Below are 19,915 nucleotides of genomic sequence, written 5' to 3'. Positions count from 1 at the left end.
TCCCCAAATCCCTTACTGAGAAAAATATTTACCCTAGTGTCTTTTGTTTTTTCCTGTTCCCCTTTTTATATCTTTTCTGCTCTTAATTGGCTCCTTTTTCTTTTTTGTTTTCTGTTAATTTTCCTTTCCTTTGTTTTTTTTTTTTTGTCTCTTTTTTTCTTCTAAAATATAAAAATTAAAAATACTAACTAATTTTAGATTAATAAAAGTACAGAAAAAATTAGCAATTAGAATGCAACAAGAAATAATATAACAAATATATTAAAGACATTAATTTATTTATTAAAATTTAAATTAACAGAAAATATATTTATATAAATTTTTTCGCTTTTGCAAAAGAAACAAGAATTATATTTAAAAATATTATTTCATTTTTTTAAACAAATTTTGACTTGCTAAAAATGATATAAAAATTAGTGTATCACGCTTAAATCGTTTATTTTGTATTGTTTTTATGATTTTTTTTTCTTTTGAAAGAATGGACATGTCGCTTATGATGCCTTCAGTAAATGATATATATTATATGGTTATCATAAAATGAGTATCTTTTTTTAATGAATGAATCAGTCTTTTATGATACTTTGTCAGCATATGATATATATCATGTGGGTATTATAGAGGACTGAGGATGTTTGTGATACCCTGTCAGTATATAGTATATAATATATACTATGTGGGTATCATAGAGGACCGAGAAGTGTTTTTCTCGAAGATATGAACTAGTCCTCTGTGATACCAAGTTAGTATATGATATATACCGTGTGAACATTAGAGAGGACTGAGTAGTGTTGGAATAAATTTGACATCTATGATACGGTGTCAGTATATAATGTGTATCAGATTGGTATCATAGAGGACTGAGTATTTTTCTTGAAGGAATGAACTGCCAAGTCCTCAATAATACCGTATCAGTATATGATATACCATGTGGGTCAGTCACCAAGGATACCCTGTCAGTATATGATATATACCAGGTTGGTATCATAGATGATTGAGTGCTTTTCTCGAAGGAATGAACTGTCGGTCCCCTATGATATCCTGTTAGTATATGATATACCATATGAGTATCATAGAGGACAAAATATTTTCTTTTGAAGAAATGAACCAGCCTTCTATGATACTCTGTCAGTATATGATACATACCATGCAGGTATCATAATATACTGCAACAGTATACTTTAACTGCTACCGACTTTGTATACTATATGCTAAAATAAATTATTTTTGAGATATAGAAATTTTTTTATAAAAAAGTACTATATCAGTTATCTTTTTCTTGATATAGAAAAAAACATAAAGGGGCCAAATGTTGTGTAGAACAAAATTATGAAAAAATACATGAAATAAAGAAAAAAACTGAATGAAAATCACCAGAAATTAAAAATAATAAATAAATAAAAAGAGAAAAAAATGAATGAAAATAGATTATGGAGAAAACAAAGAAAAAAATTAAATGAAATCAAAAAAAGGAAAAAGAAATTAAGAAATAAAAAAAATAGAAAAAGAAAATGAAAAGAAAGGAGCTAGAATTAAATATAGGTTTAAATTATGGTGAAAAAAAGATGATTTTTTTTTAAAAAAAAAAAAGGAGAAAAGAAAGAAAAGATGTAGAAAAATAAGAAAGAAAAAAAAACCATCACCTATAAAAGCTACAATGATATAAAATATAAATAATTTAGGGGTATGAAAGTAAAAAAGGCATGACAGGGCAATTATTTTGAGTGTATGTGCTCTTTTCTCTAAATTCTATTGTTATTGTGGAGCTCAGTAACTTGAGCTCGCAACCCAAGTGGGGGCATAATAGTTGGTGGAATGTTGGCCTAGCCCAGATGGAAGGGCTTGATGGGTTAATTTCTGGCCTGCCCTGTCCAAGCACATAGTTGGGTCTTGTGGCCCAATCGAAAAAAGGACTACTCGATTCCTAAAGTGGGCAGACTGTGAGAGTCTGTTTTCGTAGAAAAACGATTAGCTCCCGCTCTGTGCAATGGAAGGATAACAGACCTGGTTTCTATAAGAACAACAATTCCTATAGAAAGTTAACATTCTTTTTTTGGGATAAACTAAAAAGAAAAGTGTATGACATAAATTAGATAGAGGGAGTAATTAATAAGGAAGACGACGAATTTCTTTATTAAAAAAAGATCCTGATAGTAATTAAAGAAAGGACAATGTATATATATACACTAATATAAAAATAATTTCAAAGATTATATGGTATATATAGATTGGATAATACAATATATTTACATTTACCAAAGCTTGAACATTCTTGATACAAATAACAACGTTCGCTAGGGGTTGAGGTTGTCCAAATCAAATGAAACAATCCGAGTACATTTCCCTGTTCTTTCACTTTTAATTACTCATTTTGACAAACAAACAAAACAGGTAAAAGTATCCAGCCCAACAGACCCCAAAACATTTAGCCCAACAATCTCCCTCTCCTCTTCAAGAAGAAATTGCACGGTTTGACCTTCAAATGGGTTGGTCTTTACTTTTTGGGACATTCGCATAAGTGTCATATTTCGAGGGTGGTCTTTAATTTTTGTCCCTCAAATCGTTGGTCTTTAATTTTTTCCCTTCGGCCCTTTAATTGGCAGAAAATACTCCTGTGATTCTGGGTTCAACCCCAGTAGAGTATATATAAAAAAAAATACAAGGCAAGATTTCATAGCAAATTATGTCTATTCGCATAAAAATTATGCCTAAAGGCATAGTTTCTATATAAAGTATGCCTTGTCCGGCATAGTTTTGTAGAAAATAAGTTATCCTACAAAACTACGCCACAAGGCATAGTTTCTATGTAGTTCCTTTTTCAGTACAGTTTTTATGTAACTATGCCGGAAAAGGAACTACAAAGGAACTATGCCTTAAGGCATAACTTTTGCCCGAAGAGACATAGTTTGCTATGAAAATTTGCCTTGCAATATATTTTTTTTTTTACCGCCTCTGCTGGTGTTCGAACCGGAATCTCTGGTTTCATAGACCAGTGAAAAGGATACTTTGGCACACAAATTTTCATTAAATGAAAAATAGGGACAAAAATTAAAGACCAATCCATACGAAGGGAAATCCAAGCAATTTTTTGTACTTTTTGCCCTTCAAATGGGTTGGTATTTAGTTTTTGCTTTTTAGCAATTAAGTTTATGTCTAGCGCGGCATAAGTTCTGTAAGAGCGCAAACATAACTTGTGAGTTATTATTATGTGAAAATATAAATTTATATCAAGTGAAGAAGTTATTGTCTTGAGGCCAAAAATTAAAGACCAACACAAAATAAAGAAGACAACGAATTCCTTTAAAAAGAAATACTAGGATCCTCATATAAAAATACCAAATATATATATATATATATATATATATATATATATATATATATATATATATATATATATAAATATATATATAATTTCAAAAATATTTAAGGACATCATGTATAATAGGAATCACTTGACATCTCATAAAATGAGGAGATTCCATATTATTCTGTATGTAGTAAAAAAATAAAGTTCCAAAATATTTATTTTTTAAATCTTATTCTAATATTATTTGGTTAAAAACCATCTAATTACCTCTCCAACTTTTCTTTAAAAAATTAAACACCTTCCTGCTTTGAACAATAGATGTCCTCCTCCTTTCTCTCAGTGAAAAATTTTAAATACCAATTTTGCCATCTAAATCAACAACCTTCATCTTTCTTTTAATTCTTTTAATAGTATGAACTTTTTGAATTTTTGATATATAATATGGACTTACTTATAGAACAAAAAAAAAAAATCTTATTTTATGAACTAAAATAGTGAAAAATAGTTGAAGGACTATTAGGTTTTCGTGTTAAGGAAGAACTATTTTAGTTAAAGCCTAAATTTAAGAAACTATTTTGGATCTTTTCTCTCACTTTTAAATAGACTCTCTAACAATTGTTATTTTATAAGATAAATATGCGAACTTGAGTAACTTTATTGGGACGAGAAAATATAAATAACTTTACTAGATAGTTTTGATAAATTGAGTGACCATCTGAGAAATTAATTTCCTAATTTAACCACTGATTACTCGAGTTAACCTCTAACTTTTCGACTGGGTTGGCAAAGTTAGCCCTAAGATTATACAAGACAATCGTAAAATCATACCAAATCGAAAATCTAATAAAATGACTCAATAAACCAGTCTCTCTTTTGATTTGGATTTGTTTAGTGTGTGTATGTGTATATATATATATATATATATATATATATGGGAAATTTATACTGTATGCCAATTATGGAAAAATATTTACCCGTTTTAGCCCATCTTTTTTTTAGTTATCCGCCATAGCCATTTTTTTCCTCTTCAGTTTTTTACTAGTCTTATACATTATTATAAAATTTTATATAAGGCTTATACATTGTCTACAGTACATGTATAAAGTTATATATTGTTGTATAATATTATATACTAGTCTTATACATTATTATACACTTTTCTACAAAGTGTATACATTGTCTACAGTAGGTATATAAAGTTGTATAATGATGAATATTCAAGTTGGGCCATGAAATGTTGAGTTGTAGATTTGTAATTTAAAATATGGGCTATTAATATGTAATTTTGACCCATATATTGTTTATAAGTGAAATTTTCCCTATATATATCACATACATAATCTATATGTATCCTTGATCTTGATCACTATGGTTCAGGTGCTTATACTCTCGAAATTTTTTCCAGCTAATATTACCTTTTTATTTCTTGCAGTGAACGTTTACTTGCATTGTTGTAGCTTGGGGTGAAAAGAAGAAGAAAACAATAACAACAACATACCTATTGTGGTCTCACAAGTAGGAACTAGGGATGGTGAGGTGTATGCAGAACTTGTCCTACCTTTACGAGGGAAGAGAAGACGAAAGTAACTGGGAAATATATGATAAAGAAAGTAACAACATCATATAAGTACTGATTTTCATATTCAGTTTCTTGATTCGCTTTGGAAAGAAAATCAGTATATATATCTGATAGTATGCAAAACTTATAAAATAATTCGGATTGCGTTCTTAAACTTTGAAAGTGAACCGAAGGAAAATTATGTGACTGAATTTCTCATTTTTATATCCTTTTGCGGAACTGTATATATCTTGTCTTAATTGTTGCTTCTAAAGTAGTTCAATTGTTCTTTTTATGACATGGTATCCTTATGTGTTTTTGTAGCTCATACTTGTTTATATTATGTCTCCTCTCTTCCATTTCCTTATTTTTCAGTTTCTATTATCTTATTTTTCTTTTGCTTCACCCGGTCAACGAAAATCTCTAGTTTTTAGCAGACAAAACTCATGACTTTAGGGGTCGTTTGGTTGTTGGTTAAAGTTATGTAGGTATTAATAATGATGAGATTAGTTATGCAGGTACTAGTAACGTAGGACTTAATTATTCATGTATTAGTTATTTCATCTCTATCCTGCAGATAATTGTGGGGTCCAGTCCCCTATCCCATATTTTAAGAAAGGAAGATTTTTCTTCCTTTGACAAATTATACATTGGCAACAATTGTGGACTTGGCTAACAAGCCAATTTCTTTGTTCACATTTTCATGATGTAAGCGCTTACCTCACCATAGGAAATTCATTCCTATAAATAGGCAGCTTATGGTTCATTTGTAACACACCAAAAATCTCAGACAATACATCTGAGTGAGAGCAAAAGTGAGGTATTCCATAGACTGTAAGAAAATAGTCTGTGAAGAAAAATAGAGTGTGAGTGATATTGTAGTGAGGTGGGAAAATCAAAAGAGTGTTATTTCTTTTGAGGGTGTAGTGGTCTTAGGAGTATTTGTACTCGTTACTACACAGTGTAAAATTCCTCTATAGTGATATCAGCTGCTCCTCTTGGCCGTGGTTTTTCCCTTATTCAGAAGGGTTTCCACATAAAATCTTGGTGTCATTATTGCTGCATTTTATTCTTGCTGATTTAACCATAAGTTAGTGTTCCGCGTTTATCACTAATACCGTGAATATTATTTTTGCGGGTCTATTTTATTCCCATCAAGTGGTATCAAAGCCAAGGTTCTGCCTGAGTATGCTCTGTGGTTGCAGCACAGTCTGAACTTCCACATCAGAAAAGAATTACTTTGGTCTTCGAATAAAATAATATTTGTATTTGTGATAAACGATGGAAGCCAACACTAGTAGAATGGTTACTTTGAGTGGCGTAAATTATGCCATTTGGAAGGGCAAAATGGAAGATTTGCTCTATGTCAAGAATTTTCATCAACCTGTCTTTGGAAATAAAAAGCCTGATAATAAATCAGATGAAGAGTGGAATTTGTTGCATCGGCAGGTTTGCGGCTTTATTAGACAGTGGGTTGACGATAATGTGTTGAACCATATTTCTGGAGAGACACATGCTCGGACCCTATGGGAGCATCTTGAAAGTTTGTATGCTCGAAAAACTGGTAATAACAAGATGTTTCTGATAAAGCAAATGCTGGGTTTAAAATACCACGATGGTTCCGCAATGACAGATCATCTGAATATTTTTCAGGGGATCATGAACCAGTTATCTGCTATGGGTATTAATTTTGATGAAGAAATTCAAGGCTTATTTCTACTTGGTTCCCTACCAGATTCTTGGGAAATTATTAGAACTTCATTATCAAATTCTGCTCCGGATGGTGTGATCTCTATGGATCTTGCCAAGAGCAGTCTTTTAAATGAAGAGATGAGAAGAAAATCTCAAGGTTCCTCCTCATCAGATGTCTTGGTGACTGACACTAGGGGGAGAGGCAAGAATCGTGGTTCTCAAAATAGAGAACATCATAGAAGCAAATCCAGAAGCAGACTTAAAGATATTGACTGCTATCATTGCGGGAAAAAAGGGCACACAAAGAAGTTCTGCCGGATTTTGAAAAAAGAGAATAGAGAAAAGGAGGAAAAGAAAGAAGATGGCAATCGTGTTGCCGCTGTCACTACAGAAGATCTTGTTACTGTCCTTGATGCAGATCTGATAAATATTGCTTGTGATGAGTCAAGCTGGGTTGTGGACAGTGGTGCCGCATCTCATGTGACATCAAGGAAGGAATTTTTCTCATCCTATACTCCGGGTGACTTTGGAACTTTGAGTATGGGTAATGAGACTGTATCCAGGGTGGCTGGTGTTGGAACGATTTGTTTGAAAACTAGTATTGGAACTAAACTAGTTTTAAACAATGTAAAGCATGCACCTGATGTTCGTTTGCACTTGATCTCTGTTGGTGTTTTGGATGATGAGGGATATGTCAGTACCAATGGTGCTGGAAAGTGGAAGCTTACTAAAGGTTCCATGATTGTGGCTCGTGGCGAAAAGCGTCGTGGTCTATACTGGACTACGGCCTCTACCTGTGTTGATATGGTGAATGCAGTTGAGAGCAATAGCTCTTCAACGTTATGGCATAAGAGGCTTAGCCACATTAGCGAGAAAGGACTAAATGTTCTGGCCAAAAAGAAATTATTGTCAAATTTCGAAAGTGCTAAATTAGAAAAGTGTGAGCACTGCTTGGCTGGAAAACAAAATAGAGTTTCTTTCAAGTCTCATCCTCCTTCAAGAAAGACAGAGTTGCTTGAGTTGGTGCATTCAGATTTATGTGGTCCAATGAAGACAAGGACTTTGGGTGGTGCACTTTATTTTGCTACCTTTATTGATGATTGCTCAAGGAAACTTTGGGTCTACGTCTTAAAGACTAAAGACCAAGTGTTGGGTGTCTTTAAGCAGTTTCAGGCCTCAGTTGAAAGAGAAACTGGAAAGAAGCTGAAGTGTATTCGTACTGATAACGGTGGTGAATATTGTGGACCGTTTGACGAATACTGCAAGCAACAGGGTATCAGACACCAGAAGACTCCTCCTAAGACTCCTCAGCTTAATGGTTTAGCAGAGAGGATGAACAGGACCTTGATGGAAAGAGTCAGATGTTTGCTTTCTGAAGCAAAGTTGCCGAATTCCTTTTGGGGTGAGGCTTTATTGACCGCTGCACATGTTATTAATCTATCCCCTGCGGTTGCTTTGCAAAGTGATGTTCCAAACAGAGTTTGGTATGGAAAGGATGTTTCCTATGACCACTTGAAAGTGTTTGGTTGTAAAGCTTTTGTACATGTGCCTAAAGATGAAAGGTCGAAATTAACTGCCAAGACAAGGCAGTGCATCTTCATTGGTTATGGCCTTGATGAGTTTGGTTACAGGCTATATGATCCAATTGAGAAGAAGGTTGTGAGAAGCCGTGATGTTATCTTCATGGAGGATCAAACCATTGAAGATATTAACAAAGCGGGGAAGATAAAATCTTCAAGTTCTGAAGGTTTAGTTAATCTTGATCAAGTTCCTCATACAAATGCTGATGAAGTTGGTGGGCTCGATGACGATGGTGATGCCCAGAATCATGTTCCAGATCAGCATGTTGATGATAATAACGATGCTGCTATTGATGAAGTAGATGCTCCTACTCATGAAGTCGTGGATGAGTCAGATATTCCACTTAGAAGGTCTACTAGACAGCATGTTCCTTCTTCCCGTTATTCACCTAATAAGTATGTATTACTCACTGATGGGGGAGAACCTGAATGTTATGAGGAGGCCATGGAAGATGAGCACAAGGATCAATGGATTGAAGCCATGCAAGATGAGATGAAATCTCTGCGTGAGAACCATACTTATGAGTTGGTGAACTTGCCTAAGGGCATGAGAGCTTTGAAGAACAAGTGGGTGTTCAAAGTTAAAGCCGAAGAACACAGCTTGAAGCCCAGATACAAAGCTAGATTGGTTGTTAAGGGATTTGGTCAAAGGAAAGGTATTGACTTTGACGAAATATTTTCTCCTGTCGTGAAAATGTCCTCCATTCGGACAGTTCTTGGTTTGACTGCTAGTCTTGATTTGGAGATTGAGCAGATGGATGTGAAGACTGCTTTTCTTCATGGTGACTTAGAAGAGGAGATTTATATGGAACAACCTGAAGGCTTCAAGGCAAAAGGTAAAGAAAATTTTGTATGCAAACTCAAGAAGAGTCTCTATGGATTGAAGCAAGCTCCCAGACAGTGGTACAAGAAGTTTGAGTCTGTTATGGGGGAGCAAGGCTACAAGAAGACTTCTTCAGATCACTGTGTGTTTGTACAAAGATTTTCTGATGGTGACTTTATCATCCTTCTGCTATATGTGGATGATATGTTGATTGTAGGCAAAAATGCTTCCAGGATTGGCGAGTTGAAGAAACAGTTGAGTAAGTCTTTTGCAATGAAAGACTTGGGTCATGCTAAGCAGATTTTGGGCATGAGAATTACTCGTTCGAGAGATGAAAAGAAGCTTTATTTGTCGCAGAAAAAGTACATAGAACGTGTACTAGAGCGCTTCAATATGAAGAGTGCTAAGTGGGTTAGCACACCTCTTCCTGGTCATCTGAAATTGAGCAAAAAGATGTGTCCTACAACAACAGAGGAAAAACAGAGAATGGCCAAGATTCCTTATTCCTCTGCCGTCGGAAGTTTAATGTATGCAATGGTATGCACTCGACCAGATATTGCTCATGCAGTCGGTGTTGTTAGCAGATTTCTCGAAAATCCAGGGAAAGAGCATTGGGAAGCTGTGAAGTGGATACTCAGGTATCTAAGAGGAAGATCAGATGAATGCTTGTGTTTTGGAGGATCAAATCCAATTTTGAAGGGCTATACAGATTCTGATATGGCAGGTGACCTTGATAACAGAAAATCCACTACTGGATATTTGTTTACTTTTTCAGGGGGAGCTATATCATGGCAGTCAAAGTTGCAGAAGTGTGTTGCACTATCTACAACGGAAGCGGAGTATATTGCGGCTACTGAAGCTGGCAAAGAGATGATATGGCTCAAGAGATTCCTTCAAGAACTTGGATTGCAGCAAATGGAGTATGTTGTCTATTGTGACAGTCAGAGTGCAATAGACTTGAGCAAGAACTCCATGTACCATGCGAGAACAAAACACATCGATGTCAGATATCATTGGATTCGTGAGCAATTGGAAAGCGAATTGTTCCAAGTCAAGAAGATTCACACGAATGAAAATCCTGCAGATATGCTGACCAAGGCGGTACCGAGAGACAAGTTCGAATCGTGCAAAGAACTTGTCGGCATGCACTCAAATTAGAAGCCAGTGTACCCTCCTTCAGGTGAATGGGACTGGAGGGGGAGATTTGTGGGGTCCAGTCCCCTATCCCATATTTTAAGAAAGGAAGATTTTTCTTCCTTTGACAAATTATACATTGGCAACAATTGTGGACTTGGCTAACAAGCCAATTTCTTTGTTCACATTTTCATGATGTAAGCGCTTACCTCACCATAGGAAATTCATTCCTATAAATAGGCAGCTTATGGTTCATTTGTAACACACCAAAAATCTCAGACAATACATCTGAGTGAGAGCAAAAGTGAGGTATTCCATAGACTGTAAGAAAATAGTCTGTGAAGAAAAATAGAGTGTGAGTGATATTGTAGTGAGGTGGGAAAATCAAAAGAGTGTTATTTCTTTTGAGGGTGTAGTGGTCTTAGGAGTATTTGTACTCGTTACTACACAGTGTAAAATTCCTCTATAGTGATATCAGCTGCTCCTCTTGGCCGTGGTTTTTCCCTTATTCAGAAGGGTTTCCACATAAAATCTTGGTGTCATTATTGCTGCATTTTATTCTTGCTGATTTAACCATAAGTTAGTGTTCCGCGTTTATCACTAATACCGTGAATATTATTTTTGCGGGTCTATTTTATTCCCATCAATAATAATTAATACATAGATTCTCTCTTAACTTATACATATATTAGTTATACGAAAAGAAAAACATGAACCAAAACATTGTATTAGCAATGCTATGTTTTATGTGAAAAAGAGAAAAAAGCAGTCAAACATTGTAAAACTAATGCTAGAATATTCTATGTGGGGATTACTTTTCCTTTTTTTTTTTTAACCAAACAATGTGTTAAATTATGCTAGTTTAATGCATGAATAACTCTTCTCCATCTTAAATTAACAATCACTTTAGCATAAAAGAATTGTCCTGGAATAATTGACACTTTAGAAATTCAAAATTAAAGTTGGCACTTATTTTCAACTATACCCTTAAATATTAAATAAGAATGCACAATATTTAAGAAGCAAGCAATCAATCTACTTTTATTAAATTAATTTCTAAAAAAATAATGCAAAAACTTAGTTTCTGGAGCACTTCTTAACAAAGTAGAGCTTAAACTTGTTTCTGAAGCTTATAAAATTGTTATTTCTCGTGGAGGAGACTTTGTTGGGAAAAGGGCACCTCAATGAAGGTTTGTTTCTATTGAACATTGTTCAAGAGATTGTTAATGATGCAAGTACTTTCAATTCAGCTCATATTATTGAGTCTATTGATTAGTGGCATGGTAGGATAGGTCATGTTAATATAGCTTCTATTAATAGACTTAGAAAAATATAATGAATCCAAGCGATATATGTTGATGGTGGCTTTTCAAAGTGTCATGTGTATGCAGAAGCAAAACATACTAAGAAATCTGTTACTAGTAGAAAGACATAATTGTTTGAACTAGTAATGCGATATGACAAAATTGAAGGAGGAGCCAAAGTAGAGAGAGATGCTGAATATTTCCTACTCCAAAAGAAAGTTATACTAGATATTACCCAAAACCCAACTCTAATTGCGTCAATCATGGTCCTTAGGGGTTAGCTTATTTGGAAAAGGTTGAGAGATTTGTATCTTAGGTTACAAGTTCAAGCCATGAGCAGATGTGTCGGATAAAGTAAGTCCGATTTTAAAGTGGAGAAGGATAAAAGGTCAGGCACATCATCCTCGAGTTTTGAAAGCTGCAATTAGTCTAATGATTGGCTCTTAAAGAATTTCCAATCATAAAATAAAAAATAAAAAAAACAAGGGAAAATTGCACAAACATAAGCCCACCACAAAGCCAACACTTTTTTGCAACAATGTTTATACACTCTTAAACATTATTGTATTGTATATACTTTGTATAATAGGAGAGGATTTAAGCATATATTACCTTGTATAAAAGTGTATATCAATGTATAAAAGTATATAAATGTCAATAGCTACAGTGACGAATTTCTTCTACGATTTTCAGTTTCAATTACTGTTCAAAACTAGTCTAAATCTCCACCAAATGACTTTATATTTGTAGACAGACTATTTTAAACAAGGCTGACTCCAAATTTCTCACAAAAAATCAAATTTGAAATTAGATTCTCTTCTTTAAGCTCTTTCAACTATGGTTTGTTATCTTTCTACTATATTTTTCACCACACAAATTTTGCATAAGCAGTGCTTTAACCATAATTTTTTTCTTTTTGTTCTCGAGTAAACAGTGCTTTAAAATTCACCTCTTTAAGCTTGTTTGGACTAAAATTTTACTTAATGATGTGCACTTTCCTGTAATTATCTTAAAAAAAATTGGCGTTACGGGTGCAAAATAAGGCAATATCAAGTTGCCAAATAGAAACAAAATGAAGAGGCTCATTACTCACTAGAAACCATATCTCTTTAGCTTCACATATATTTGAGTCACAAAAATATGAGTGATGGTTATTAATCTCACCCATACCCCCTTATATCAGCATATCCATACAAATACCAGCCACGTGGCAACATCCCATTAACTGCTTATCTGCAACTCCCCACCCCCCTTCCTCCCAAAGAAATTAGAGGCTGAAACTACTCTCAACTATAGCAAGAACTTTGTAAAACAAAAACAAGTTCAACATATTATATCTTCTTCTTTTTTCTTCTTTGTATGATATTTTTCCCTCTCCACTTTCAAAATTCTTATTTTAACACTAATGGAGACTAGTGTCACCTGTTGTGCAAGAGCAACAGCTCTTCTACCAAATGTTTCTTCTCAACATTCAGTTACTTCACTTGCATCTCCAAGATCCATTTCCCCTTCATTCACCTCCAGGGTATGTCTTAATTCCCATTTAGTTTTCTTGAACATCATAAACTATTTATAGCAACTTGATATAAGTTAAAAACACAACTTTGTTTCTTGAATATCATAAACTAGTAACTCCAAACAAGGCAAGTCTATTGGCATAACTTTTGTTGAAGAAAAATTAAACATAAATAGACAAGCTATAAGTGTGACATAAATTCTTGCAGAGTCTGAAAACAAGCTCATTATTTGGGGAATCATTGCGCGTCGCGCCTAAATCATCACTTAAGGTTGCTAAGACCAAGAACTCTTCCTTGGTGACTAAATGTGAGATTGGTGATAGCCTGGTAAGTTTTGATCATGTTGTTGATTAATTTATTTAATTGGTATGCATGAAATTGGTGACATGGTTAGTGAATTGGTCTATATGTAGGAAGAATTTCTTGCAAAATCAACCTCGGATAAGGGGTTGATCAGGCTGATGATGTGCATGGGAGAAGCACTAAGAACAATTGCCTTCAAAGTCAGAACAGCTTCTTGTGGAGGAACTGCTTGTGTTAATTCTTTTGGTGATGAGCAGCTTGCAGTCGATATGCTTGCCGATAAGCTTCTTTTCGAGGTAAAGAACTATTCTGCATACAGTGGTAGAGCCAGAAATTTTAATAAGCGGGGTTAAAATAAATGCAAGAATTCCATGTTTAAACTTGTGAACAAAAATAATTTTTGTACCACCTTTGCCACTACAATTGAAACTTCCTTTTGTAGAGGGGATTCAAAAATTTATATATGTATAAAAAGATTTGTTTTTACTCTATTTACAAAATATAATTTACCAACAAAGGGATTTCAATTGAAGATGCCTTCAGTACATGTAACTCCACCCTGATTGATAAGCAAATCAAAGTTTTAAAAGTTTCTTTTTGATTGTAAGCTAATTCTCTACCATGATAATTATTTTTGAAGTTTGACAAAAAACTGTCCTTTTGATTGTTGATGTTTAGGCCTTAACGTATTCACACTTTTGCAAATATGCTTGTTCTGAGGAAGTTCCTGAGCTCCAAGATATGGGAGGCCCTACTGAAGGTTTGCAGATTATATAATTTTGAACAACCTAGGGCTTGTTTCGCTATAAATTAGAATGTTTTTGGTTAGTTTCTGAAGATGAGTTTTTCAAGTGAAAAATTTCCCTCCTCATAAAACTTCAACTGTTTTCCAAGTAAAATGCATGTTCAAACATAGTTTCAACTTCCAAATACCATTTTTCAACTTTAACTTCAAATATCACTCAATTCATGTCCAAGCGCCTACTTAATTTTACAGAAAATAAACATATGGGTATAAAAGACACTGATGAATTCTATTTGTATCAAACAGGAGGATTTAGTGTTGCTTTTGATCCACTTGATGGATCCAGCATTGTCGACACAAATTTCACTGTTGGAACCATCTTTGGTGTATGGCCTGGGGATAAGCTAACTGGAGTCACAGGAAGAGATCAAGTTGCAGCAGCCATGGGGATATTTGGACCTCGAACTACATATGTTCTCGCTCTTAAAGATTGTCCCGGGACCCATGAATTCCTCCTCCTTGATGAAGGTTTGAACACGAATACAGCCAACTAGATAAGCAATATGAATCTGAACATTGCAACATATAAAACCTTAAGGCAACGGGTGAAGTGATCATAGCTTTTATAACCTCTTTGGATGCTCTTGTACGCCCGATATTAGACTTTTTATGCAACCCAACAAGATTTAGAATTCATTTTGTAGTTTTTTTCTTGCTATGAGTTTTTCAATAGCAATGTTCCTTTTGTTCTCAGGAAAATGGCAACATGTTAAAGATACGACAGAAATCGGAGAAGGAAAAATGTTTTCCCCTGGAAATTTGAGAGCTACATTTGACAATCCTGATTATGCCAAGGTTTACTATCATTTCCCATTTTAGTCTTCAGTTGCTGATATCTGTCTCGGGCATATGTTTGTATAATCTGCCTTTCCGATACTTTTTTCTCTTGTTGTTCCCTTTTCAGTTTTTGCTTTATTGATGCCTTCTAAGTTGCTACCTAAATGAAATTCCGCGTTCTGACTCATGATTCGTGATGACAGCTGATAGATTATTATGTCAAAGAAAAATACACCCTGAGATACACCGGAGGAATGGTGCCTGATGTAAACCAGGTATTTTCCATCTCTTTTCTTGTTTTACTCGTGTACCTATTTTGCGGAAATGTGATCATCCATGAACCAGGCACGTGAAAATCTTTTTTAATAATAGTGGTAGTGTGACCTTGTCATCTAGAAGCTTAAGCTATTATAGAGAGCACACTTTTATTTACTTAATTATATTGTCAACACAAACGCCATCCCAAGTTCATACATCATTCTTGAATTTTCACAGATCATTGTCAAGGAGAAAGGTATTTTCACAAATGTGACTTCTCCAACTGCCAAGGCCAAACTGAGGTTGCTCTTTGAAGTGGCACCGTTAGGATTCTTGATTGAGAAAGCCGGAGGTTTCAGCAGCGATGGGAAACAGTCGGTGCTTGACAAGGTGATCGGAACTCTTGATGAGAGGACTCAAGTTGCTTACGGTTCCAAGAACGAGATCATCCGTTTTGAAGAAACGCTCTATGGGTCGTCCAGGCTTAAGTCTGCTGCCCCAGTTGGTGCTGCTGCTTAAGGAAATATGTGCGCAGCCCGGTCATAATGTTTTCAATTTCGTTCTAGAGCATCGCGAAATTGCTTTGGGGAAATGTTATTCCATCAAGGTGCAAAAGGGAGATAGGTTAAGACCATAACGTCAAATTAACTTTGTTAAAAAAATTGGGAATGGAACACTTTTCCTTTTGATGTTTCTATTACCTGGTAGCAACTTTTTCCATATCCAAACTCCTGATATGGTGGATTTTTGTAATATCATGTAAGATAAATTCAAGTATGATAAGTTGTCTGATTGTGCTTCATCTCTATTCTACTCAGACTCAATTTCATTTCATTTTTTTTGGCATATATTGCTAAGCTGCTTAATGAATTTCAAATTTAGAAAATCCTTGAGGCGAAAAGATCCAGCATGTAGATCTGTGATTACTAGCGGTGCTGGAAGCACTCAAAATTTGCACATGGATACGCGCCACCATTTTTCAAGAACTACTATTTGGGGAAACACAAATAAATCACAATTTTAGCAGTAGTTTCCTACACCAGTAATAAAGCCATCTGATATTTAAAATTACCTGCATTACCTGGTTCAGTTATTTAAGTACTATATATATCCAGAGTGACATAACATTCAAGTTAGAAAATGGTGTTTACGCGCCAGGTAGGGGTCGAACCTACGACTTTCTGCTTAGGAAACAGACGCTCTATCCACTGAGCTACAGGCGCTTTATTGCCTTGGTTTGTTCCTTTAATTTATTAATACAAATACATATTTCTGATTCATTTTATCAGTACCTTTTCTCCATCAAGTTAATTGAAGAAAAAAGGCTAAACTAAGAGAACTTTCAAGGATTGCAAAATAGTAAATACCCTTTCGAAAGCTCAATATCTAAGACTCGGGAGAATACTCATCATAGGCATGCATAAGGTTTTGAGAGAGGGCAAAACTCTACTTCAGTGTTATAAAACCCTACGTTTTGAATTTTTTGTATTATTTTACATACATGTATTGCAATTAAAAAACATTATCTCCTTCCTAAAATCATTATATCGTCTAACGTGTGAACATTTCTCGTTAATTAAGTATTTGGTTAAATATTACCATTAACAATTAAATTATGAAAGTAATAGGCTAAATACCTGGATAGCCCCTTAAACTTGACACCTTTTGTAAAATAGACACTCAAACTTAGTCAATGACCAGATAGACACTTGAACTTGGCAAAAATGTATCTCTTGAACACCCGTATATATAAAGTCAAGTGTGTGAAATACATTTACTTTATAATGTGTTAAGTGCGCCTATCATTGTATGAGATGTGTAAATTCAAAATAATTAACAAATATAACTAAAAAAAATATTTTTATAAAACTAAATAAAAGTTTGTAAAAGAAATTACTATATGTAATAAGGGAGAATGGGACGATTTTGTCGTCCCCAGTTGGATTGCAACTAATGCCTACCAACTAATAGGCTTTCTGTTTCAAATTCACCCTTATATTTGTCATTTATTGCATCTTTACCAAAAAGTGTTTTGCAAAAATTCAGGCACTTTTAAGCCTCTTTTAGTAATATATGCCCCTTAAGCTAACTTTTACAGGTGACAATAAATGTACTTTTTTAACAGGTGACATCAAATGTACTATAACTTTCATACGCCTCACTCATTTTCATCCTACTGTATATTGTTTTATTGCTCAATACATCAATATTTTTTAAAATACCCATTTGGTCATAAAAAAAAATCCAATTTTTTTCCCACTTTATTTGAAAAATAGTATTGATCAAAAAAATTCCAAATCCAATTTGAAGTTGTATTTCAAATTTTAGAAAATAACTTATAACTTCTTTTCATTTTTTTTTTCAATTCACTTTTCACTTTTGAAGTTATATTTAAGTACATTCAAGCATGAACATTGTTCCAAATATTCTTTGCAAAAAGTACAATCAAACACAACTCCAACTTCAACTCTATAAATTCCAAATAAAGTGAAAAATATTTAGAATCAATGGCCCAGAAAAATATTTAGAATCAATGGCCAAACGCCTACTTAGACATATGAATTATGATTTATTCCAATTGAGCACTTAAACACATGATAAAGTGTTCCTTAGACATTTTTAGTTTAAATTTTAAGAATACTTTTTGTGTGTATTCTCAAGTACCCATTACATATAAGTTAACTACTTAAAATATGTCAGCTCCTTTAATTTTGCGCATTAGTGTGAATAAGCTATAAAACTTCATAATTGCTTCAATTATGACTTATGTGTATAATTAAAGGAAACGACCTATTTTATGCATGTGTACTTAAATAATTTTTAGTTTCCCAAGCAATAATAATGTCAAACAAATTGTAACAAAAGGGAGCAATTTTTTTTGTTTTTTGTTTTTTTTTAGTATCGTTTTTTTGTTTGGGGTCGGGGGGAGGGGGTTTAAAAATGGGGCAGTATTTCTTTAGCATAGGGAAGCATTGAAGCTACTTTTGTGTTTTAAAAAATGATTAGAATATACATTTTATAAAATAATGTTCCACTTATAAATGAACAAAAGGAATAATATCACTTTGTCGTCACATAAATTTTTGGAAAGCAAAGAAAAATTTAATTATATTAAGAAAAGTCCTTGTCCTTGTGCTAAGGGTCTACCAGAAACAACCTCTCTACCTCCAAGGTAGGGGGTAAGATCTGCGTACACTCTACCCTGCCCAGACTTCAATTTGTGAAATTTCATTGGGTATGTGTTGTTGCTGTTGTATTTCAATGTATTTATAATTTAAATGAAAGTAACATTTACTAACATTTTAGCAAAAGAATAAATGTAGCATATATAATTGATGTCTCTTGAACCCAATTCTTTTTCTTCTTTTTGGAAGAAAATGTTATAGTTCATAACGGATGTTGTTAATCACACTTATGTTACAACTAAGTTTGAGTTCAAGAATTATCAAAGTCTAAATCTAAATAAATCCTTTAAATAAATAAAAAATAAGAGACTGTATGTCATGTATTTGCTTGAAGGTAAAAAGTAAGTCTAAAGTACAGATAAAAAAAATCTTTATTCAATTTTTAAATATTTTTGTGCAACTTAATTTTCCGAAGAGCCTATAGTTTTTAGGAATTTGCAGAAGGCCGAACTAATTTTTCAATAAGTTAATGTCACACGAGTGGGAAAAAATGTAATTACATTTAAGTTTACTCTTAGTTTTGGGCCCGGGCTTAACACGGGCCAAATGACACTAGTATAATAAAGAAAAAAGAAAAAACAGTTAAAAAGGAAAAAGAAAAACTCCCAACCACTAGCGCAGTTGCCTTCCCCTCACCCCACCACCCTCCCCCGCCCCCACCCCACTTTTCCATCTTCTTCCCCAAAAGGGAACCCGGCCCTCCTGTTAAGTCAATGAATCAGACCAAACCTCAGACCTTCCCCATTTTTTTTAGTACAAGATATCATATTTAGAAATATCCATTTGTTGGGTATAATGCTTAATTTACAGTATGCATATTAAAAAGATAAAAATATTTATTTGTATAATCATATTTAATTGGGTTTTATTCTGTAAAATTATGTTTTAGGTGATATAGTAATAATATAATTTAAAAAAGAAAAAGGTCTCTGTCAAGCTAATAGTGAGTCTGAAGATATTAGTGAAGGAGTAAGCAGAAATAATGAACATCCACATGGAATAATATTTTGGAATGTGAAAAATTAACTTCATACGTAAAGAAATTTGAGTAAAAAAAAGAAAAAAGAAAAAAATCATAATTCAAGCCATTTACTCACTTACCTGTGCGTGTAAAATATGTCTTTTGCCATGTCACTGTGATATGTTTAGAAGATACACTTTTGCCAAGTTCAAGTGCAGGGGCGGACCTATGTAGAATTTTTGGGTGCTCTGGCACTCATTAAATTCAGTTACGGAGTGTATAACTGTATAGAAAATATAAAGGAAACAGATATAAATAGTTAATAGAGCACCCCCGAACTCAAAATTCCTGGATCCAGCACCCCTGAACTCAAAATTCCTAGATGCAGCACCTCCGAACTCAAAATCCTGAGTCCGCCTCTGTTCAAATGTCTATCTTACAAAAGATGTCAAGTTTAAGGGGCTATTTAGATATTTAGCGAAAGTAATATAAGAGGAATGCATAAAATGTTGAGCTTTAATTACCCTTGAAATAGTTGCATTATAAAGTTATAACAATCAAAGAAACCCCGTTTCCATGTAGGAAAAAGTAGTGTACTTCCTTTTTCGTAAACTTTTTGTTTGATGTGGTTAACGTTTTCGGTCTAGATTAAAAGTCTTGTCTACATATATATGGTGTCGTCCCTTGATATGGAATCTTGTACAACTTTAATCT

At 33.9% G+C, this 19,915-nt stretch overlaps 1 protein-coding gene and 1 non-coding gene across 2 annotated transcripts; one reads left to right on the top strand and one right to left on the bottom strand.

The window, feature by feature from the left end:
• The first annotated feature begins 12,672 nt into the window (after window positions 1–12,672).
• Window positions 12,673–15,857, top strand: LOC132640391 (sedoheptulose-1,7-bisphosphatase, chloroplastic). The gene is made up of 8 exons (XM_060356972.1): window positions 12,673–12,920; window positions 13,120–13,239; window positions 13,326–13,511; window positions 13,894–13,975; window positions 14,267–14,488; window positions 14,715–14,815; window positions 15,001–15,072; window positions 15,293–15,857. Exons 1-8 carry the CDS (start codon window positions 12,801–12,803, stop codon window positions 15,572–15,574), a joined length of 1,185 nt encoding a protein of 394 aa, XP_060212955.1. The 5' UTR covers window positions 12,673–12,800; the 3' UTR covers window positions 15,575–15,857.
• Window positions 15,858–16,205: 348 nt separating this feature from the next.
• TRNAR-CCU (transfer RNA arginine (anticodon CCU)) lies at window positions 16,206–16,278 on the bottom strand. The gene has a single exon. It is a non-coding gene; the product is annotated as a tRNA-Arg (tRNA).
• Between the last annotated feature and the right edge of the window lie 3,637 nt (window positions 16,279–19,915).

This window comes from Lycium barbarum, chromosome 5, assembly GCF_019175385.1.
Source record: "Lycium barbarum isolate Lr01 chromosome 5, ASM1917538v2, whole genome shotgun sequence".
Lineage (NCBI taxonomy): Eukaryota > Viridiplantae > Streptophyta > Magnoliopsida > Solanales > Solanaceae > Lycium > Lycium barbarum.
The sequence above is the reverse complement of the archived record's forward strand: the minus strand, read 5'-3'. Positions and strand labels throughout refer to the sequence as shown.